This window comes from Podarcis cretensis, assembly GCF_951804945.1.
Source record: "Podarcis cretensis genome assembly, chromosome: 8".
NCBI lineage: Eukaryota > Metazoa > Chordata > Lepidosauria > Squamata > Lacertidae > Podarcis > Podarcis cretensis.
Genome location: NC_137177.1, coordinates 91,055,630 through 91,079,668, shown reverse-complemented (window position 1 = coordinate 91,079,668; position 24,039 = coordinate 91,055,630). Strand labels below are relative to the sequence as shown.

General features: G+C 44.9%; 1 protein-coding gene across 1 annotated transcript in view; it reads left to right on the top strand.

The window, feature by feature from the left end:
• The first annotated feature begins 7,467 nt into the window (after positions 1 to 7,467).
• Positions 7,468 to 24,039, top strand: part of PROM2 (prominin 2) — a 52,948-nt gene continuing 36,376 nt past the window's right edge. The window contains exons 1-6 of the mRNA XM_079987454.1: positions 7,468 to 8,050; positions 12,631 to 12,680; positions 14,067 to 14,269; positions 17,065 to 17,185; positions 21,668 to 21,731; positions 22,582 to 22,671. Of these exons, the coding sequence (XP_079843580.1) occupies positions 7,783 to 8,050; positions 12,631 to 12,680; positions 14,067 to 14,269; positions 17,065 to 17,185; positions 21,668 to 21,731; positions 22,582 to 22,671 (796 nt within the window). The 5' untranslated portion in view covers positions 7,468 to 7,782. The remainder of the gene's footprint in view (positions 8,051 to 12,630; positions 12,681 to 14,066; positions 14,270 to 17,064; positions 17,186 to 21,667; positions 21,732 to 22,581; positions 22,672 to 24,039) is intronic.

Here is a 24,039-nt window from a genome sequence, read left to right as displayed (position 1 = left end):
AGCATCTTACAAATAAAACAGTAAAATGCAAAGTGAAATAGATAGGAAAATACCAAATGAAATCAAAAGAGGCCATTCAACATGCTTGGGCACTGTGACAATCTCTGGTTTTCTGCCCAAATTATGCCTAGAGAACATGAAGGAAGTTTCAATTAAAGGCTGCCTGGCAGGGAAATGGAATATCTTGATGGCAGTTTGCAGGTGAGATAAAGAGTTCCCTCTGGCCCCAGGGAGTGCCTAGCCTCCCTGTGGCTCCCGGCAGGTGTCAACCACCCATTACTGTGAAAGGTGACATAAGGTCTGATTGGTCAATGGAGTGACAGCTGCCAGTCAAATATACATGGACAAGAACCTCGTAGCCAGGGGACTGTAAGATCAGACCTTTTCTTGGTGATAATAAGTAGCCACCCTACAGTGAAGAGATAATTTAATGAGTAGGGCCGAGTTGTGGCATAGGTGATGGAGGGTCCTAAATCTGCCGGGCACCTTTGTAAATCTAATCCCATGTGTCTAAATATTATTAATAATATAATTATTTAATATTAAAAATGTGAGTGTTAAGCCTGTACTGATAACCTTGGTACAGTTATTATAAATAAATGCTCTCAAAATGTACTGCTTGGCATTTGTTCTTGAATTAATCAAAGAGAGCCTTTATACCTTACTGAGGATCTCACCCACCCCAAATTATTTTTCTCTCTTCTCACCTCTGCTCCAGCAACACCCCACCCAGCAAGCATATACAAAATGCAAATTGCACCTGCTTTCAAATTTGCATGTTCTGGTGTGGTGGTACATCTCAGAACCAAGGAGGCGGAGTTGTCAGAAACCCCCATAAACCAAGGATCTGGACCAAATGGGGGTGGGGATGAGGGACAGAGAAAAGAAAAATTCTACTTCCCAGTTCTATCCAAAAGCTGATTTAGTATTAAATGTTTATTGCTAAGCAAAATTGGGCTTTCAAGCTCATTAATGTTTTAAAGGCAATCTCCGAGTCTATCATTTTATAGACTGGGAAGCCTTCTATTTTTGCGTTTTAACTTATTCATTAAAATTTAACTACTGCATTCTCTCACACTTTCGTCAACAAGAGAATCTGGAGCACCGTCAGTAAGGAGTCAGGATTCTGCATTCTGGTGTAAGCTAGATGTCCTGAATTGTATTGTGATTACAAGTCACTATCAATTTGGAGAAGCATCACTTATATGAAAGGGGAAATGTTTATTGTAAAATTGAAGCTGACTCTTTTATGACTTGTTTCACCCATTTTTGGGCAAGTGGTTGCATGTACCATCTAAGCACATGTACACACACTGGAGGCATGACAAAGACATTCATTTTAATAGTCGGGTTTTTTTTACAGGAATGGATGAATCTGTCAAATTTGGTTTTTCTCAGTTTATCACATTTTTCCAGTCTAAAGTTCAGCTTTCCACATCAGTTTGTGTGGCTTTTTTTAAAGTCCTCATGAAAATTCACCTGCATTTTTAGTGCAAATTACTCCTAATATGCAAATGTTGACATTATTCTAGATTTTATTGCAGTTCTTTAATGAGTTTTAAAATGTTTTGTTTTGTCTTGTTATTGTTAGATTATAGGTACAGTGTCCTTCTTTGGGAGGAAGGGCAGGGTAAAAATGTAGCCAGTTAAATAAATAGATTTCTTAAAAATGTAAATGGAATTACAATGCATCTCATTATATTACATATGTACACAACAAATAGTGGGATAGTCTCTGACCTGTGTGTCTCGCTTACTCCCAGAATATTTATATTCCACTTTCCAGCTCCGAAAGGAACACACAAATAGCAGATTGGAACAATCTATGAAAACAGAACAATAACAGAAAAATCCAGTAAGTAATGAAATAGTAAGGTTGTCTCCACACTGGCACTGTCTTATGGGTGGAAGAGAAGCCGGTTTAAAGGTAAAGGTAAAGGTACCCCTGCCCGTACGGGCCAGTCTTGACAGACTCTGGGGTTGTGCGCCCATCTCACTTAAGAGGCCAGGGGCCAGCGCTGTCCAGAGACACTTCCGGGTCACGTGGCCAGCGTGACATCGCTGCTCTGGCAAGCCAGAGCCGCACACGGAAACGCCGTTTACCTTCCCGCTGGTAAGCGGTCCCTATTTATCTACTTGCACCCGGAGGTGCTTTCGAACTGCTAGGTTGGCAGGCGCTGGGTCCGAGCAGCGGGAGCGCACCCCGCCGCAGGGATTCGAACCGCTGACCTTTCGATCGGCAAGCCCTAGGCGCTGAGGCTTTAACCCACAGCGCCACCTGCGTCCCAGGCGCCACCTGCGTCCCTAGGTTCCCACAATTAAAGAGGACTAAAGTGCTCCGTCTCCCTACCAAGTGCAACAAATCCACTTTAAAAACAAAGCACACCAGACATTCTGTGATTAGGAAAGCCAGGAGAAATGCATTAAAAAGTGAAGGATGTGCCAATGATCAACAGGAAGGTGTACAAGCAACCTGCAAGCAAGTCATGATGTGTACACATTGTCACATGACTTCCCTGCAAACAGAACACAAGCTCAATAAATGCCAGCCATACGCTACCTACACACCATGCATGGAAAGCACATGACTTTCCCCAAAGAATCCTGGGAGTTAGAGTTTGTTAAAGGTTCTGTGAATTGTAGTTCCTTTATAGGTGAACTACTGTTCCCAGGATTCTTTGGGGGGAAAGTCATGTGCTTTCCACGTATGGCGTGTATTTGCAGCCCAAGTCTAACATCCAAGCAAATAAGGATGAATAAACAGGTGCTAAGAATTTAGTAGAATACCCATAAAATTAGTGATTTCACATTCGTGCCATGAAAAACAAGTAACTACAGATTACGTACAGAGATCTTCCTCATTTTTCATTCAGTGTTTTGATTTCTCTCCCAGCTGTGCCCTCTTTCTGCCATTAGAGGAAGCCAAAGAGCTACAGATGGAGTAACTGGAAAAGCAGCCGCCAGGTCTTTTAAGGTTGGTTCCAAAAATGGACGGCAGGGGAAATGGATTCTCTTTCCGTGCCACAGAAATAGCAAAGCAGTGAGGCAGAAACACACTATAGCAATCTAGTTTAATGTTCCAGAGCACAATGAGGAACACCTAAACAACAACAGACCACAAAGTAGCAGGAGACGATCTGTGATTGGAGCCATTTGCAAGGCTAACATGGCTGGTCTGACAACGGCTAAAGGATTTCAACAACACAAGTGTCAAATTAATTAGCACTTTAATAAACATTTCTTGGTTGCTCTGCATTAGCAGCCCCCACTGTGTGTGGATAGCATTTTCCTTCTCCCCGCCCCCTCCAAGCTGCATTCTGAACCAGATAATAGATGCCAGTCTGCTGATGTAGCAGTGATAAGAACATGAGAAGAGCCTGGATTAGGCCCAAGGGTGCCCATCTAGATCAGCATCCTGTTCTCACAGTGGTCTAAGTGGAACGCCCCACCCCCACCCCGCAGCCACATGTGAATCCTCGCAACTGGTGTCCTGCGGCAGGCTGCCTCCAACAGCGCCTAGAATGTGCACCAGCCCTGGCCAAAAATGATAAGCGTGTGGAGATTTTCTGCTGATTCTTAATTATCAATAGCAGAACTAGGACACAAATTTGGAAAATCTTGCTGTGAGCTTCCAGCTTTAGATGTACTACAGATCTCTTGATCTCTCTTTACATATGGGGAGGAGGAACGCAGCACTATTTCTCCTTTACACCTGCAGGTGAGGCAGTGGAAGTGCTGGACCAGTGTCTTGCTTTGGTAATGGACTGGATGAGAGCCAACAAACTGAAACTCAATCCAGATCAGACTAAGGCACTATTAGTGGGTGGTTCCTTAGACTAGATGGATGGGAGATGGCCTGCTCTTGATGGGGTTACACTTTCTCTCAAGGAGCGAGTACATAGTTTGGGGGCACTTCTAGATCCTTTACGGTTGCTTGAGGTTCAGGTGGCCTCAGTGGTGCAGAGTGCCTTCCATCAGCTTTGGCTGGTGGCCCCACTGGACAGGGATAGCCTAATTTCTGTTGCCTATGCTCTGGTAACCTCTAGGTTAGATTACTGCAATGTGTTATATGTGAAGATGGTCTGGAAACTTTAGATGGTGCAGAATTTGGTGGCCAGATTGTACACTGGGACAAGAGGGTTTGAGCATATAATGCTGATCCTGGCCCGACCATTCTGGCTGCCAACTAGCTTCTAGGTCCCATTCAGAGTGCTGGTTTTGACCTATAAAGCCGTAAATGGCTCAGGATCGCAATACCTCAAGGACTGTATCTCACTATATGACCTGACCTGGACCCTGCAATCAACATCAGAGGCCCTTCTTCATGTGTCTCCTCCAGGAGAGACCCGGGGAGCAGCAACAGGAGAACAGGCCTTTTCTTCAGTGGCTCTCCACTTGTGGGATGCTCTCCCCAGGGAGGCTGGGCTGACACTTTCATTATACATCTTTAGGCACCAGGTGAAAATGTTTCTCTATAACCAGGCCTTTGGCTGATTAACGTTCTGTGTCCTTTTAAATTTGTTTGTGAGATGGGGTGTTATTAATTTGTTTTTGTTTTATTATGTAATTTGTGTTCTCATTTTGTATTTCTATGTTGTGAAACATTCTGTGACCTTTGGAGCAATGGCTGTACAGTGGTACCTCGGTTTTCGAACAGCTTTGTTCATGAACAACTTTGAACCTGAATGCTGCAAAACTGGAAGTAGGTGTTCCGGTTTGCGAACTTTTTTTCGGAAGCCAAACGTGCTCCGTTTTGAGTCCCCCTGTGTTTCCTGTTGTGCTGCTAATTTGTGTCCCCCCCTCCCCATTGTAAGTCAAGCCTTTTGTTTCTGATTGCAGTGTTCTAAGGTGATATTTGGAGCTTATGTTTTTGCTATTTGTTTTGCATTTTTTGTTTTAAGGCTTTTTAATTTAATTTGTTTTTGTGACTGTGTGGATTCCATCTCAGCTACTTACTGATTGATTGATTGTTTGATTGATTGATTGACAAACTGGAACGTGTCCAGAGGAGGGCAACCAAAATGGTCAAAGGCCTGGAAACGATGCCTTATGAAGAACGGCTAAGGGAGCTGGGCATGTTTAGCCTGGAGAAGAGGAGGTTAAGGGGTGATATGATAGCCATGTTCAAATATATAAAAGGATGTCACATAGAGGAGGGAGAAAGGTTGTTTTCTGCTGCTCCAGAGAAGCGGACACGGAGCAATGGTTCCAAACTACAAGAAAAAAGATTCCACCTAAACATTAGGAAGAACTTCCTAACAGTAAGATCAATGAGATCAATGGTCTCATTAGTAAAATTCATGTTAAATTGCTGCTTTAGGGCTTGTTTTTAAAAGTCTGGAACCGATTAATCCATTATGCATTACTTTTTATGGGAAAGTGCGCCTTGGTTTTGGAATGCTTTGGTTTTGGAACAGACTTCCAGAACAGATTAAGTTTGAGAACCAAGGTACTACTGTATATGAATTATTATTATTATTAGCCACTGATTTCATACCCTCTAACATTTCTCCAATGAAAATAGGGACATCCCATTTCATAATGATCATTTTACTATTTATATCCCACACATCTTACTGGATTTCCCCAGCAACTCTGGGCAGCTTCCAACATATATAAAAACATTAAAAAACAAAACAAAAACCCTTCTCTATACAGGATTGCCTTAAGAGGGCTCAGGGGTCAGATAACTCCATACCCACCAACATTTCTCCAATAAAAATAAGGGTATCTGAAGGGAAAGTGGGACATTCTAGGATCAAATCAGAAACCAGGACGGCTTCTCTAAATCAGGGATATCTCTGGAAAACAGGAACACCTTGAGGGCCTGTGATTTCAGGGCTCCCACATGGTAATAGCCAGAACACTGTTGCCAAAACCATTGAATGAGACTCAATGCTTGGCAAAGATGTCTCCATCCATGATGAAACTGCCTGGGCAGGCACTCTGCCGGCGGCCTCCATTCCGAAGAACCAGCAAGTCTGTGCTGGTCTTCAGGAATGCTGAAGTCTCACCTGCATTTTCTTACCCAGCTGCTGCACGACACCAAAGTTTACACTAATAGGCTGCAGTGGAACTGGGCTATCCCTCTTTGAATGTGCAAGAAACTTCTTTTATTTTTCTCACTTGCTTGGACTATCCAGCGATACATAAAGAAGGCTTGGGTAGAATCCTGGCCCCTAATTAAAAATATAACACCTATATTCCTAAGGAAGGAACATTTTGAAGGTAAATTCTTCAAACGTTTCAAACAGGTTTGTCTAGTGAAACTGACTCTCCAGCTTCTAGCTCTCGAATAATTCTAGGTTAATTTATGAATTGGTGAAAATATTTGAAACTTGCATGCATGAACAGCACTGGGTCCACAATAAACTGCTGCGTTGAGGTTCCCTGGCTCTGCTCATTGTCTCAGCAAGTTTAATGGTTGTCTTTTCATGCTCCTCCTGACAACCTGATTCGCAGCACTCTGATTTGCTTGCACAAAGTTAGGTTAGGTTGAGTCTTTACTGAGCATTCACCCCATTCTGTTTGCAGGAAGGCTACAGGTATATGAGAATAAGCATTCATCCTTAGTCCATCCTGATTTGCTTGCAGGTTGATTATATGTCTTTTTCATCACACCTGCACCATATATTTAAAGCACTTTTATATGAGTTCAACAGTCATGGCTCTCCCCTCCCCCCCAGGAATCATGGGAACTGTAGTTCATTAAGGGTGCTGACCTCTCAAACCCACAGCAAACTAAAGTTTCCATGATTCCCTGTGACTGTGTGCTTTAAATATACGTATAGTGTGGATGTGATCTATTAAGCATCCCTTCATCCCTCCCTTTTCAGTGCATTTCCTTGTCAGTTTCCTAACTGCATAAAGTTATTTTTGTTTATTTAGGGATTTGTTCCACTAGGGTGACAGAGCACTGTAATCCACAAACCTAAATTTCTGGTATGCACTTAAATCCCTGGAAGCCTGGAAGCAACCACACTGATGTGCTCCCCCCCCCCCCTGAAAAGACAACCATTAAACTTGCTGAGACAACGAGCAGAGCCAAGGGACCATAACACAGCAGTTTATTGTGGACTCCATGCTGTTCATGCATGCATGTTTCAAATATTATTTTCACCAATTCATGGATCAACCTGGAATTATTAGAGAGCTAGAAGCTGGAGGTCAGTTTCACCAGACAAACCTGCTTGAAATGTTTGAATATACCTTCACAATGTGCCTTCCTTAGGAAAATAGGTGTTATATTCTTAATTAGGGGCAGGATGCAGCTACCTCCCTCTACAGTTGTGGCAACCAAGGGCATGTGGCCAGCTGACTCAGTGCAGTGGGTGAACAATCATAAGGTTTGGGGGTAAGTCAATGAATGTCTCCTGGGAAAAGCTCCTCATTTCCTTCCCCTCCACCCAGCGCAGCAGCCGCACCCTGCTCCATCCCACTAGCTGGGAAGCAGCGAGAAGCTCAGGCTACAGCGAGGATCAAACTCGTCTGGCAGGTTTGGGGTTGTTGCTTGCTCCCCCCCCCCTCCGCCTTTCAGCTGCAGACAGAGATGATCAGCTGAAGAGGGAGCAGTGGCCATGCTTCCCTTCCTTCATGCCCTCTGCTTTGCAAGCAGGGCTTGGGAGCACTGACGGACGGCAAGAAAAGAGGCTGCTCCCCTTGCTGGTCCAAGGGAAGAAGAGAGAGTCACTGGGGAGGATCAATCCCCTCCCATAGCACTGGATGCTACCATCCACCTCTCTACTGCCATAATTTCTGGGGCTGAGACCCATCTCTGAGCCAATGCAGGACGCAGCACTTTCAAGAGGCACCCGTGGCTTTGGGATGCCATGTCCGCTGCTCCTGCTTTTGGCCTTTGCTGTCATTCTCCTGGATCCTGTCCACTCTCAGCAATGCTCCTTGGGAAGCCCTTCGCCCATCCTTCAGTTTGCTGATGTGGGTGCTGAGCAGCGGATTCCTGCCCACCATCGAGTCCCTGGATCTATGGATCACCTCTACACCCTTGTTCATGGCTACCTTGAAGTTGTTCAGCAGAACCCTTTCCCGACAGGTAAGGAAGCCGACTTCTCCCAGCCGTGGGAGCCGGGTGCAGTTGCCAACGGAGCAAGAAACAAACGAGAACAAGCTGTAGCCTGACCAGGCCTTGTACCTTCAAGAGTAGCTTGGTGTGCAAGAGTCAGCAGATAAAACTTCTAATAGCATGCGGGTGAAGCATTTGTCACCTGCTCAGATCTGTGGCTGGGCTAGTTCTAAATCCACAGAAGAAGGAACTGGTTAAAGGAAAAGAAAAAAGCAACCAGAGAGCCAAGGCAACAGAAAGGCCTTGAGACCTTTGAGAAAAATGTGGGACCCAAGGAAAGACACACGTTAAAGAAACCCCAGGCATTACTGCCACTGCAGGCTCTTAACAGCAGCTTCATTCTTCTCTGCTGGGGTGGCTAAAATGCAACACACACACACACACACCAGTGGTAGGTGCCTATCCAGCAAATTCAGGTTGTGTAATTAAAGTGGATTTAGCGCTCTTGTGCAGCAAATCTGCATCTTCCAAAAATGCAACTTTTTGCAGTAAGGAAAGTGACAAGAAAGTGCACTGAAAGTGTGGGATAACGATTGATGTGACATTGTATAACTTCCCTGTTAACAAATCAAAATGAATGCTCAATAAAGAGGCCATCTGGAAGTGCCCTGAGGGTCCCTGCAGCCTGATCCAACATGTAGCAACCTCTGTGGGTGTTTCCCGTCTTTCCCCTCATCAAAACCCACTAGCACGCCTAGTCTGTTCTGTACCTTAGGCAGACCCCAGCCTCATCGGAATCTGGTAGGGTGTTCATCTGGCAGAGGCAGATTCAGAGGAGTGCCCATACTGGGCGCTAAAGGGGGAGCTGCAAACATGACTTAGAATGGAAGGCAAGAGGCAAATCAATTCCTTCCACACGGCCAAGAAACACATTTTGATACTCGTATTCAACATTGCTCCTGACAGAAACATACAATAATTTTTCTAACTATACAATTTCTTTTAAATTGCATCCTCACTTTTCCCCTAAATCCCTTCTAGTTCAGCAGCCATTTCTCACACTGATTGATTGATTGTACTTCTATGTCACGTTTCATTCAAATGAATCTCAAAGCGTCTTTCAAGCAATGAAAAACAATAACATAATAAAATATACTAGAACATCACAAATACAGCATAAATCTTATAAAATAATTAACAAATCATCAATAAAACAGTTACAAACTATAAAACACTATTTACAAAACAGAAGTTAAAAAGGAAGCTTTTTACAGCAAAACCACTTTATATGATTAACCAATCAGTACGGTGGCCAAACAGATGCTTCTTCTGGGAAGCTCATAAGCAGAACCCCAGTGCAACACCAGCCGTCTCCCCCGTTGTATTCAGGGGCACATTACCTCTGACAGTGGATTTAGGATAGAATGGGATAGGACTGTAATGCAGGTATTTCTCATAGGAGGAGCACTGGGGTGCCTGAATGTCAGCTGTCTGGATTCAAGGCATATGTGGCAAAGCAGAGGAGGGAGTCCACCAACGTCTCTCATATTACAGTTGAAAAGTGATGGGCCCCTTGGGGTCCCCCCCCCCACTGGCCATTTGTGCATCGGCAAAAAGGAGGAAATGAATCACCAAAGAAGGGGGCACTGATTTGCATAAATTGCATGGAATATATGCAAATTTAGAAATTATTAATTTAAATTAAAATATGAGACATCTGACCCTGGCCAGGAAGATTGTGACCAGATGATCAGTGTAAAGGGACACATGACCATTCTCTCTACCTGGATTCCTTTTAATAAATCAACTTGTCTGGGCAAGTAGCAAAGCTTTGTTTGTTCCACAGACGGAAGTTGACTGGGAGTTGACTGCAAACTTGTACCTGCTGACTGGGAGTTGAGTGGGAACAGGACTGAAGGTTGGATGTGACAAGGTGCCGCTCCAGTCCACGGGTAGCCAGCATGGTGCTGCCCAGGTGCTGTGAACTTGGACAAATATGTAAATTTCAGCTTCTCTCCCAGTTCTCCACATTTCCACATTACCGTAGTTTGTGAATTTTTTTTTTGTCCTCATGAAAATTCACCAGCATTTCAGTGTGAATTTTTCCAGTTCCCCCCTTTTCTATGCAATTTTGCCTTTTCTACACATTTTCATGGTGCAATTTCCACCAATGGAGCACATTCTTGTATGTCATCTTCACTAACTTTTGCAGTTTTCTGCATGCTCTCCTCTTTCTTTGTACACATTACTTGGCTGGAAAACTGCACTGCGGGATTCAGAAAAGTGCATTTCATAGGATGGCTGTGTTTTGGTAGGTGTATTGTTTCAGAAAGTGCTGATTAGGTTGATTCACCATTAAATGCAAGCTGAGCTGGATTTCTCTTCCTTCTCTATATAAACTACAACTCGCATAAACCTGGCCAGTGTTGAAGGGTTATGGAATGTCTGGATACACCATATTGACTACCCCTGATTTAGACCCTCTGAGGGCCTGGTTCTCATGGCCAAAGTATGTGAGAAGAAGGTGATGCACAACCGGATTGCCCTTTTCCTTTCTTTGCAGCTATGGTGAGCAGCTCCCAGGTTGCTCAGGCAACACTGAGGGGTTAACCTCCTCTCCAAAACTATTTTTCAGAACTAACTACCCTCCCCTACATATTAAGGTAGATGCTAACACCCTAGTGGGTGTGGGGAATTGAGGCATACAGAGATGAGTTGCACCACTTAGGACTGTGGGCCAGGGGTAGCTAATGTGCAGCCCCTCACCTCAGATGTTGTTGGGCTATGACGCCCATCATCCACAGGCCACTGGTCATCTTGGCTTGGGCTCAGGGTCGGATTTAGGTCTGATGAGGTCCTAAGCTACTGAAAGTAATGGGGTCCTTTATATGTCCAGCTGTCAACAACAAATTGTCGCTTTTTTGTGTTGAATATATGCTATGTGGTAATTTATGGACTTAATAGGTATCTAAAGCAATTTTATTTGTTTTTTATAGTATATTTTGGAAATGTACATCCAGTTTCTTTTCTTTTAAATTTTCTGGGGGGCCCAAGAGAGTGGGGCCCTAAGCTATAGCTTGTTAAGCTTGTACGTAAATCCAGCACTGCTCGGGCTGCTGAGAGCTGCAGTGATGGATATGTGAAGGGCAGCACAATGGTTACTCCTGCTATAGGTGAATGCTCTTGTGACCAACTGCTCCTCCATATGAAAATGTTCCTCTCATCCTGCACCTAGAAAGATGGGTAGGCTAGATCCTGACATGCTAGTTTTCTATATGAATCGTCCTTGTATGGAGGAACAATCCCTCATGTAAGCCAATGTCGTCACTGCTTGGGAGACAGGACTGCAAACTTGTACCTACTTGCCTGTGTTCAGGAACTTACTTATGAGTAGACATGTTTAAGCTTGAACTGTTGAGCTCTAGTCCTATTCACACTTACCAGGGTTTGAACTCTGTACAAATTACTTCTAAGTAAATATCAGGATTGTAGTGTGTGAGTGCAATTACAGTGGTGCCCCGCAAGACGAATGCCTCGCAAGACGGAAAACTCGCTAGACGAAAGAGTTTTCCGTTTTGGAGGTGCTTCGCAAAACGAATTTCCTATGGGCTTGCTTCGCAAGGCGAAAATGTATTGCGAGTTCCTGCGGGTTCCCCCCCCTTTCCCCCCTTTTTCTAAGCCGCTAAGCCGCTTATCCGCTAAGCCGCTAAGCCGCTAAAAGCCGCTAAAAGCCGCTAAACCGCTAATAGTGCTAATCCGCTAATCCGTCAATGGGCTTGCTTCGCAAGACGAAAAAACCGCTAGACGAAGAGAATCGCGGAACGGATTCTTTTCGGCTTGTGAGGCACCACTGTATATGCACACTTCCTTGTGAGTAAACCTCATAGAACTTAGTGAGACATTTTGCAAGTAAACATGTACAGGATCCATCTGTGAATGGATCAACAGCCTCTGTTGACAGAGTTGCGGTCTACATTTCCATGCAAAAAGAGAGAGGCTCTAATAACCAAAGGGAACAAGCCCTTTTCTCAAAGTGTGTATAATAAAAAGACAAATAATAGGTACCCACAATTAATCGTAGTCACAGGAAGCTCCTCAGTGATTATGCTAATAAAAGAAAAAACAACAATTTGCTCCATTGATGTTATGATTGGTTGGGCTTCCCATTGTTTGTCAAGTTTAAAGATGGCAACTCTTAACCATGAGAGAGCAGCCTGGCAGGTTGACTGTATTCATGTTTCTTTTGGAATAAGGTATAGAATGCCAAAATAATTTTTCAAAGAGAAGAAAGGTCAATGAAGTGGCTTGTCAGTTCTGTAGGAACCGTGGTTGCCCTGATATTGTTCTGCGTTTCTGGGGAGACATTTGAAAGGCTAGATAAACACACTCCTACCGTTGCGATGGAAGGAAGGAAGGTATAATTAGTGTTAAGAATTTTATTTTTAAAGATTTTTATTTTAAAAAATCAGGGTTTTAGAAGTACACAAAACTGGTGCTGAACTGGATCTTCCCTTTACAAAGAGAAGCACAGGCCGTGGGCGAAGGTGTTGAGGGGTGGGTTGCTATGGCAATGTTTGAATATTCTGCAACTAATGTGTCTTCTTCCACAGAGTTGCTGAGGGATGCCCTAAATGACCCACCGTCTGCTAATACTTCACAGGTAAGGAAAAACAGAGGAGGGAAGTCCACTTAGGGGGAGGAAGACCACCATTTTGTGAGCTCGGAGTCCATGTTGGATACCACAGTTTAGTTTCTTAGGTATTTTCTTCTTTATATGCCCACCTACAGTTCTGAGGCTTATGCACACATGGCATCCACAGGAGACATGGGCTCAAGTGGAGGCATAGCTGGGGAACGGTGTTTGGAGGCTCTGTAGACAGTTGAAAGAGATTTGACATTTAAGAAACGGCGAGGACTTGGAGTTGGTGGGCAGTAAACCTGAGGATGTTGTTAAGAGAAGATTATAACAGAAGACATGGGAGTCCTTCCCATCTCAACTCATCTAGGGTTGCCATATTCCAGGGATCAAAACCCCGGACCCCCACCATCAGGGCACCCCCCACCTCTCTTACCTTTGCTGTCTTCAGCCTCTGGCTCATGATGGGAGGCTGAGCAGCCCCAGGTCACACAAGGCCTGGTGGCGGCCAGGAGCAACACCAAGCCTGGCACGACCCTCAGCAGGCCGCTCCAGGCCACCCGATGCCTGCTTCCTCTTCCGGGGCACAGTGCCTTCTGAGCATGCACAAAACAAAAACATAAAAATAAAAAGCAACCCACCCCTCAAACCCGGACATTTAATTCAAAATGCAAAAATCCACCCGGCTGCCCCCCCCGCCCCCCGGACATGTCTGGGAAATCCCAGACTTATGGCAGCCCTAAACTAATTCCTTCCTAGGTAGACTTCCTCAAGTGCTACCCTCTTACCCAGGGTCTGTATTCCACAAAAGCTAATGCCAAGGCTCTTCCTTGGTTTTGCTGCAAAAAAGCTATAATGGCTGACTACTCTGGAAATCTCGTCTCCTTGGTTCCCCATTGATAACATGAGATTCCAGCATACAAGGAGTCCACATGTCCTCTCTCCAACCTAATCCTTCTTAACAATGGACATTTTTCAATTACAATGAGCATCATAACTAAGGCTACATTCACACCATACATCTAAAGCACTATAATACCACTTTAAAAAGCCCCCGGTGAATTCTGGGAGCTGTAGTTTCTTAGGGGTGCTGAGACTTTTTAGGAGACCCCCATTACTCTTATAGACCTAGAATTCCCAGAGTTATAGGAAGAGAGACTGATTGTTAAACCACTGTGGGAATTGTAGCTCTGGGATGGGACTTGCGGGTCCCCTAACCACTTTCAGCACCCTTCACTGACTACAGCTCCCAGAACTCTTTGGGAAAAGCCACGGCTGTTTAAAGTGATATGATAGTGCTTTAAATGTGTGGTGTGAATATGGCCTCAGGGGTCACAGAAGCCAAGCAGAGTGGTGGTGGTAAGGGAGACCAGCGATCATTCTCTGAAGGACTCTTGCTTTCCTCTCCAGATCCTCCAGTATCAAACAGGATACATCATCTGTGCCACAATTGCTGTCATCTATTTTGTGGCGGTGCCCATGACCGGGTTGTGCCTCTGCTGCTGCCGGAAGCACAGGCGCTGTGGCGGGCGGATCAAGGCATACCGCCGCTCCCTTCTCTGCCAGCGCAACCTCCTCATGTTCTGCCTGCTCCTGACCACGCTTGTCATCCTGTAAGTGAGGACCTGAGCTAGTCCACGACATTCGTGCAATGGCGGGGGGCAGGGGGGGCTGCTTGTAGGATGACAGTTACATGGAGGGGGAAGGAGATTAAACTTTCTGGGGAGGATGTGAGGCTTGTCGATGAACACCTGCATTGGCTTTCCCATTTTCTACCAGGCATCCAATCCAATCTTTTATTTACGGCTATTAGCCCATAAAATATGTACAAACATAAAAGCACAGAAGCATAAAAACCAATACATCTAACGACAGAAGAGGAACACCACAATGCAAGGGTGGGTCATTGAGCAGTGACAAATAACAGCTTGGGGCCCGGAAAGATCCAAGGGACAGTTCACAGAAAAGGGAGAACTGGAGACGAGGTCCATCATGCGCTCTCATCATAACTGTCCGATTGGTTTTTGTTGTTGTTGTTGTTTTTGGGTGGTTTTTGTGTGTGAGATAACCGCATTCAGGAATCTCGCCACCTGCAGAGTTACAGAGGGATCTGTATCCTGCAAAAGCAGTGCGGCATGTGACTCAACAGGCCTGCCAACTAAGCGCAGTAAAGCAGGACCCAGGAATTTAGTCCTGGCTATGCTATGTAAGGGACAGTTGAACATTATATGTGGAAGAGATTCAACTGTTTTCCCGTCACACTCACATAGCGGAGACACCAAACCCTTGGAAAATCTGTGGCTCAGCAGGTTCGATGGAAAAACATTGAACCTTGCACGAATAAATGCAAGTCGGTGTGGTACAGATGAAAGTGATGACATGTATGATGGAAGGCCAAGTGGTGGGGTTATTCCGTAATACCTGGGAGAGCAGACACCCCTCCCCTGGAGAGGTTGTGTTGATTTTCAATGTCTGCTAATCTTTGCTCGATAAGGCTTTTGGCTGAGCGTAGGTTCATCTTTAAGGAGTCCGCTGGGGAAATTCCGATGCTCAGAAGTTTGGCATGGATTTTTCCTACCCACGGATTAACAAAGTCATCCCGCCAGAGGCACTGAAAGAGGTAATGGTCGGGAAGCTTATGCCAGCTGGACAGCCAATAGCCAAAGACTCGCTTCCAGATGACAGTCTCCAATGATGCAATCCTTAACTCCAGATGTATGGCTGCATTGCTCACACACATGGGGAGTTTCAGGAGGCGACGGAGAAACTGATTCTGCAATGTCCCCAGCGATGTTAAATTGGACCCTGGGGCCCAGAGCGGGGCAGCATAACAGAGGGTGGAAACCACTTTTGCGTGGTACACCTTCAATGCAGAAGGGATGTGGGAGGCTCCGTCGACCGCAAAAAATTGGAGTAGAGTGTAAAGTATTGTTTTCCCTTTGTTCAGTAAATACTGTATCTGTGGCTTCCAGCTTAGGTTGTAGTGAAAAAAGACTCCCAGGTACCAGGCATATTTAGAGGTTCTGGGTGGTGGTGGTGGTGGTTGTTGTTTTACCTACATAGTTTTAAATAAAGAATTAGGCTTTCCTGATTGCGTTGGGCTTCCATCAGCACCAGCTAGCATGGCCAATGATCAGGGCCAGGAAAGATGGGAGTTAGAGTCTCAGACTGCGTAACTCTTGCCCACCAGTGTCTAAGAGCACAAGAGCATAAGAAGGATAAGAACTGGCCTGAATCAGACCAGTGGCCCATCTGGTCCACCACCTTTTTGCCTCCTCCTTCCAGTTCTGTCCCACCTTTCCCTTCAGGAGCTCATGGTGGTGTACACAGTTCTTCCCTGCTTCCCATTTTATCCTCACAACAACCCTGTGCAGTAGACTAGCTTGAGAGACAGTGACTGGCCCAAGGTCACTCACTCACTGGGCTTCATGGTTGACCAAACTCATTTGGCTATTTAACTTGCCTTGAAGCTTTGCAGGTGGGGTTCCCTATAACCCACAGAGCACCATTCCTATACGCCCCATTCCTTCTTCACTTCCTTCCTTTCACAAACCACTTTCCCCAGGTTTCTGTGCATCCTGATTTGTTGTGGACAAGTTATGCCAGCACTGTCAGTGGTTCAAGATGTTTGCAGAGACATTGTAGGCAGATTAGTGTTCCTTGTTAATTTAGCATTTTGGCCTTCAGCTAGTGAGTCAGGACTCTCAAGTGGACGATGCTGCAACTTCATGTGGATTTTAGAGCCAGCACCACCCTCTCTTTTTTGTTGTGTAGGCTTTATTTTTAAAGGGGAAAAGATGTGTGGAATGGAGAAAGAAAAGACTAAAGCGCAAATGAGAAAGAAATGTCAGATCTGCCAAGCAGAGAATTGTTCCATATTGCAGGCTGGGTTTGGAGATGGTCCTCAGTCTGAGAAGGTTAAAGGCAGGCTTGGACCAACTGTGGTGCCATGGTTAGAATGTTGTACTGGGGAGATCAGAGTTCAAATCCCCACTTGGCCATGAAGCTCATCAAGGGACCTTGAGTAAGTCAGTATAAGCTACCCCACAGGGCTGTTATGATGCTAAAACAGGGGGTAACCATGTTTGCCACCATGAGTTCCTTGGAGGAAAGGGAGGGAAGTAAGTCAGTAACCCTGGAAGTACAGAATGCTGGCATGACATGAAAACTGCCTGGGAGGCAGACTACAGGTCCATCACCTGATGGCTGCAAATCAATGTGTGATTTGCCTGATAGGATCAATCTGCCTGATAGTATTTCCACTCCACTGTGTATGTATACATGGATACAGTTCCCACATGTTCAGTTGCTTGCCAGTCATCCAGTATTCAGTAGCCAAAATAAGAGATGTGCATAGTCAGACGAGGAGATCACTATTTATAATATGCTTGTACCACTTTTCTTACAGAGGTGGTGTTATCTGTGCTTTTGCTGCCAATCAGAAGGTGAAAGAAGAGTTGGAGCCTGGAACCCGGGATGCACTAAACACCCTGCAGGTTTTGAGGCACCACATGAACTGGGTCCCCCGAGTAAGTTGGCAAGACTTCTTCTCTCTTTCTCTGCCCATCCCCTTTTGCTATGAGTCATTATTGCCAGGGAATTTTGTCTCTTTCCTACTAAGAAGTCTCATGGGTATAGAATCATGACTGCAAAGTTGGACCTATGTGGTGCTCTCGGGCGTAAGTGCCTCTAGGTTGCCTTACAAGACTCCTGTTACTTGTTTTCAAGAAGGTCTGTGCTCAAAGTATTGGGTGCTGAGTCCCAGGGAAGTGGTTTTCCAGCCCAGTGGGTGTGGGACAGGGCAGAGATGAGTCAGGATGAAGGTGAAATTCTGAGGAAGGCAGATCAGTATCAGAAATGTTGGGAGGCTGCTGGTTCAGTGCACTGAGCTGTTCTTAGGGATGGGGGGTGGAGTTTGATGCTTTTCACATTTTAATGTGAAGCCGTCTTAATTCAAACTACCCCAAACAACACACAATTTGAAACACACCCATACTTCAAAATTTACACACCTCTGAATTTTGCAGTGCAGTTCTCTTACCAAAAATGTGTATTAAAAATGTGTTTATTAGGGGAATGTGTGAATAAACTCTTTTTAAAAAATGCAGATTGATGTGGAAATGTGGCAGACTGAAATTAAGAAAGCAAAATATGAGAAACTGAGCAAAACTGCTCTCTGTGAGAACAGCAGGTGATTACTGTGGGCAGACCCACACCATACATTTAAATCACATGAATAACCCCCAAAACAGAATTCTGGGAATTGTAGCTTGTTATAAGTACTGAGAAATGTAGTCCTGTGAGGGATAAATTTCCATAATTTGGGGGGGGGGGCATTTCGTGTGTTTTTAATGTATGTTTTGGAGCTGCTTTAAGATTAGAATTTCAATCTGCCATGGTGAAGATGGATGTTTCATGGCACCTGAGTGTGTCAGCCACTGGTTCAGATGCAGATATGTCCTCCCCCCCCGTCCCCTCCCCCCCATTGGCTGCTTCTGCTCTGAGAAAGTGAAAGGACAAGGCAGCCTCTGCTTAAGATAGGTTGGCTTTCTGGCCACCATTGCGCCTGGCGGCAGCAGCAGCAGCAGCAACAAGGCTCCTTAACTGCTTGTGTGCTAATGCGAGCTGGCAAGCGGGTGTCCTTGGAGACACAAATCCAGGGCACTCTGAATGTGCCACAGCCTTCTTCAGCAGCTGGCAGTGGCACGTCCCCTTTGCAAGCCCAGAGCAGAGAAAAAGCTGAGAAACTGCTCTGCAGCCTGCGAGAGATATCTGTGGCGCCATGGGGTGGTCCAAAGGGTGATGTGGCGTTGCTGAGCAGTGGGGCAAGCTGCAGAGGAACAGCTTCATTAACCAGAAGTGGGTGATGAGCCATTTGGGAGTGGAGTGGTGGGGGAAGATTCAGTTGGCTGGGAGTCATTTTAATTTGCTGTTCATACACAGCATTAAATCTTAATGGGTATTTTATTGTTTCTCCCTGTTATTGGGAGTTTTAAAAAGATGTTACTTCCCTGACTGGGAGGAGCTGAACTAGAAATCGGATAAACCTGCACCAAACATTTTCCACTTAGATGCCACAAACCTACAAGCTTTCCATGGTGTCGTTTAAATCTGGCACCTACCACATAGCAGGACAGAGAAAATGTGTATTTTTTAGGATGGCGTAAACAACAAAATGCTTCTAGTTCAGCCTTGCCCAGTATGATGCCCTCCAAATGTTTTGGAAAACATTTGGAGGGCATCATATTGGGCAATGACCCAGTCCACAACAGAAAGAAGTGCAGAGAGAAGAAACTTGAACTCCAAAGTGTGCGAAAACTTAATGCATTTTGGAAGACAGGATCTTTCCTTTGGAGCAATCTTAAACTTTAAAACTCTGTAGAATAACTGAAACAGCTTGCACAAATATCCCTGCCTATCCTGAAGAAGGAAGTTGTGCCCCTAATGCGGTGAACTATAATAATTCCTTTTGGTGGGCACTTGTGTATGAAAACATGCTTGTCCTTTTTGCATACTTGCTGGTTTCTATGCCTTTCTCCTGGTTTTTGGTGTTCCATTTCAGTCAGTCCCCCCCTCTGTTGCTTTTAGGAGAAATTACACTGGAAGCAGTAATCACAGATTTCCCACGTAATGACCAGTTAGTTCTCAGATGCATGAATATGACAAAGACATCTTTCTCTGGGAAAGCTGCTGCCATGATTGATTTGTTAGTCTTTAAGGCGCTGCAGGATTCTTTGTCGTTAAGGAGGGGGTCCCATCAGTCAGCCTACGTAAGGCTAAACAAAATACGATGTGGCAAATCCACAATCAGAAGCCCCTACGGTCCCCACCACTTCCACATGCAAAACAACAAGTTTGCCTCCAGACTATTTTGCAAGCGCATTTCAAGCACATAACAGAACTTTAAGTGGCGGCTAAATGTACAGAAGAGTGTGGGATGGACAAATGATTAACCATAAGGCAAGCTAAGGATGGAGGAGAAATTTAATTCAGTTTGTACTTAAAGGCAAACATCTAATTCATACTTTCTGAAACAATAACTTCTCTGAATTTCGCAGTGCAGTTCTCCAGCCAAGTAATATGTTCAAAAGTGCATATTGGGGGTGTGTGTGCATAAAAATGCATGTATCTGTGAAAACAACATACAAAAATACATTATATTAGGGAAATTTGCATTGCAAACATATGCATATTAGGCAAAATCGCATTGCACAAAAGTGTATATTAAGCAAAACTGCATGAATTTTCATGACGACTAAGAAAAATACCACATACTGATGTGCAAATGTGGAGAACTGAACTTAACATTGGAAAGATGAGAAACTGACATATTCACTCATCCCGACCACAAGCAAATCAACATGAATGCTCCTTGTCATATGACCTCTCTGCAAACAATTCAGAACAAATGGTCAATAAAGATTGAGCATAGTTTCACCTGGGACCTTCTTCATGCAAATCATACTCTATTTTATTTGTTTCTTTGTTTAATTTGTATAGCACCCTTCATCTGAAGATCACAGAGCAGTTTACAATATAAAAACACAAAAATATATAGCATAGTATCAAACAAAAACACCCCCTCCCCACAGTTTAAAATGCCATAGAGAAGAGGAATGTTTTTGCTTGGCTCCTAAAGATATGTAACGAAGGCAGCAGGCAGCCTCCCTGGGCAGAGCATTCACCAAGCAAGGAGCCACCACAGAAAAGGCCCATTCTTGTGTTTCCACCCTCTGGGCCTCTCATGGAGGAGGCACATGAAGAAGGGCCTCAGCCTTTCCCCATCAAGTAACTTGATAAATGCAAAGAAAATTATCAAAGCCACATTCTTGTATAACTATCCTGGGGAGCAGTGGTAAACTTAAGATACTCCCAGACAGTGCAACACAACTAGGTTTGTGTGTGCATACATTGTTTTTTTCAAAGAACAAATTCTGCATGAATTTCAGCTACTGGCACCACAAACACACACTACTGCCTACAAATAACAAAACAAAATAAAAATCTTTCCCACTTGACAGATTGAAAATGGACTGTGGCCAATTTCATTACCAAGTCGAAAAGTCAGCATCCCTGTTGTATTTCTTGACATTCTCATTCTGCCAAGGTTCTGACTTCCACAAAGACATTGGGAAGTTTCCTGTGAATACAGCCAGCTCTCTGCCTCCTTTCTAGTTGTCCCTTTGCCATCTGGGCTGAGTTTTGAAGTCACAGAAGCATTTGTACCACATCTGTGTTTTCTACTGGGGCACATGCAGCCTGGCTTTGAAATGTGTGCCATGGAGCATGCTTGCTCCTGCGCTCTCAAGGAAGCAAAGAAGCAGCGATGGCTTTAAAAGGGGATTGGCTATCAGCGGCTACTGGTGGGTATATCCTGAGGGATATATTTTACCTCAACAGCTGGAGGCTATAACGCTTCTGAATGCCAGTTGCTGAAAACTGCAGGAGGGAAAAGTGCTGTTGCACTCATATCCTGCTTGTGGCATCTGGTTGGCCACTGAGAATGGGACATTGAACTAGGTGGGCCACTAGACTGATGCAGCAGACCCTTCTTAAGTTCTTAAAACTTGATTTATACGGAATGTGGACCACCTGGAAAGCCCTTACCGATGTAGGTATCCCACACAGTCCCATTCACGTTCAAATGCACTTTCCACGTGCACAGACTGGTTCACTGGTTCACATGGAATGTCACCCTGCCAGTAGTGCCCCTTCCTGGGTCCCTGAATAAGCCATAGGTCCCAAGTGCAAGTACTGTAAAGCTTCACTGGCTTCCCGCTGGACCTTATGGGGCTAAGAGCTTAGCCTTCCATGTCTCATTTCAGCTTTGCAAGAAGACAAAAGAAACAGCCTAACCCTGGGGGTTTTCTGTAGCAAGGGGTCAAGGTTTGCATGGGTCAGAAATGAGGTCTGATGCAAATCTTTCCTGAAAGATGCCAAGTTGTGAGTTGAGCTCTTATTTCAACCCTTTAAAAGTCTCTCTCTCCTCCTCCTCCCACCCCCTGCTATAGGGAGTTCAGCTGACCGTAGAGCAGTTTACAGTCCCGAAACAGCAAATCCTCAGTGACCTGAACAGTAAGTTGCCATTGCTGTGTATGTTTATGTTTGCCATATATATATTTCAAGACTTGTGTGAATGCAACAGGCTATTACAGTGGTACCTCGGGTTACATACGCTTCAGGTTACAGACACTTCAGGTTACACACTCTGCTAACCCAGAAATAGTGCTTCAGGATAAGAACAGAAATTGGGCTCTGGCGTCGCAGTGGCAGCAGGAGGCCCCATTAGCTAAAGTGGTGCTTTAGGTTAAGAACAGTTTCAGGTTAAGTACGGACCTCCGGAACGGATTAAGTACTTAACCCGAGGTACCACTGTATATGCAAATGTCTGCAGAAGTGCCCTCATCAGGCACTCAGGAATGGGTCTGGCTCCTACTTGAGTGTCCTCTCAGACCAAACATTTAATGTGAGTGGGGTTTGATGTTCTGTTGGTTTGGCACAAGCAGTAAGAGAAGATGGAGAAAAGGCTCCCATGGGTGCTATTGAAAACTTTCTTCTGGATGCAGAGAACAGCTTGGGGGTGGGGGAAATGTGTCAATGTCCGGAGAGTTTAAAATGTATAAACCAGTCTTCATTAAATAATGGATTTCAGAGCAGTATATAAAACTGCATTACATAAATTTATTATCTGTATTTGTGTATTACCCAGTAACTGATATTCTGGGATTAGCTAACAATGAAATTTAAAACCACAAATATTAAAACAAGAGAACCATCAAAGCAGAATAAAGCAATCACAGTGTGAATTAGAATAAGTAAAGCCAACAAGAGCACAACAGCTGTACAGCATAAGACATCTTCCTAGCTAGGCTGAAGAGGTGGGAATTGCCCCAGATTTGACAGGTGGCGCTTTTGTGTTTTTCAGATGTCAGCTGGACCATTGGCACCACCATCCACCTCCTGCTCAAGGGGAATGTCTATTCTGCCATGGATGCTTTGAAGGCCAGAGTGCAAGGTAAGATCAAGACTTGTCTCAAGCTGTTATGTTTTAACTCTCATAGGCCACAACACTGTGGCAGATTTCTGCAACCGGGTGCCCTTGATGTGGCTTGGACTACAATTCCCATTAGCTATGCTCCCTTCAGCTGTAGCATCATATGGCCTTGTTGGCTGGGGCTGATGGGAGTTGTAATCCAAGCCATCTGGAGGGCACCAGGTTGCGGAAGGCTGGTTGATGATGACACATCCTACATGGTTTACACCTTCAGTTTACCAAATGATACCTGCAGTTCATGCATGATGAAAGCACAGAATCACCCCTAAAAGGCTTGCATTACAGGTGCCTGTCCCAAAGTGCAACTAAATAAAATACAATAATCCTGTTTGGACAAATATAGTGATCTGTTGTAATGGGGTTGCCTTTAAAGATAGTCAGGAAACTTCAGCTGGTTCCAAGTCGTGGGCAGCAGAGTCCTGGTGGGTATACAGTGCTCAGCTTCAAGAATGGCTGTATTATACAAGCTGCACTGGCTTCCAGTGTGTTTCTAGGCCTGGTTCAGAGTGCTGGTTTAAACCTTTAAAGCCCTAAAGGGTTTGGGACGACTACCTGCACCCGTACCATCCTGCACACATACCGAGATGTTGTAGAAACATAAGCAGAGCCTTCTGGGTCTGGCCAGTGAGCCATCTAGTGCAGCATCCTGTTCTCACAGTGGCCACGCAGATGCCCAGAGATGCAAGCAAGCAAGACCTGAGTGCAGCTGCAGGGCCCTCCCCTCCTGGGATTCCCAGCAGCTGGTATTCAGAGGCAGACTGCCTCTGAGGGTGAAGATGGAGCATCTGAACCGGACGCCCTCCTGGTGTGTCCACCTCCTGGGTCTATGAGGGTACCTCTGGAACTGCCTCCCGCCAGAGCTGTGGTGAGTGCCATTCAGAGGGCCCGACAGACTCCTTTGTTTTCATTGGCCGTCCCTAAATAATGTTTTGTCCATCACTGGATGGAGATTACAGTATTATTCTGTTATATAGTTCTGAGCCTACTTCTGTTTTCACGAATCTGCTTTATTCCTGTTTTGAGCAATACGGACAGAAACACACTTGTAGTTCTTATTGTCATGCGCCACTCTGGATGGACTTACCCTGGAAAAATAGCATATTTATATGCTACTTATTTTTGAAAATAAGATGCACCAAGAGCGGAATTCACAACCGATTGTGAGCTAGGGTTGCCATCCGTCCTGTATAACACAGGATTGTCTCTTATTTCAATGTAAAATTCCTGTATTGATTCAATACAGGACACAGTATGTCTTGTATTCCCTGTTTCCACTCTGCTGCTGCACGCACACTCTCTCCTTTTTTCTCACTTCTTCCTTTTCCTTTT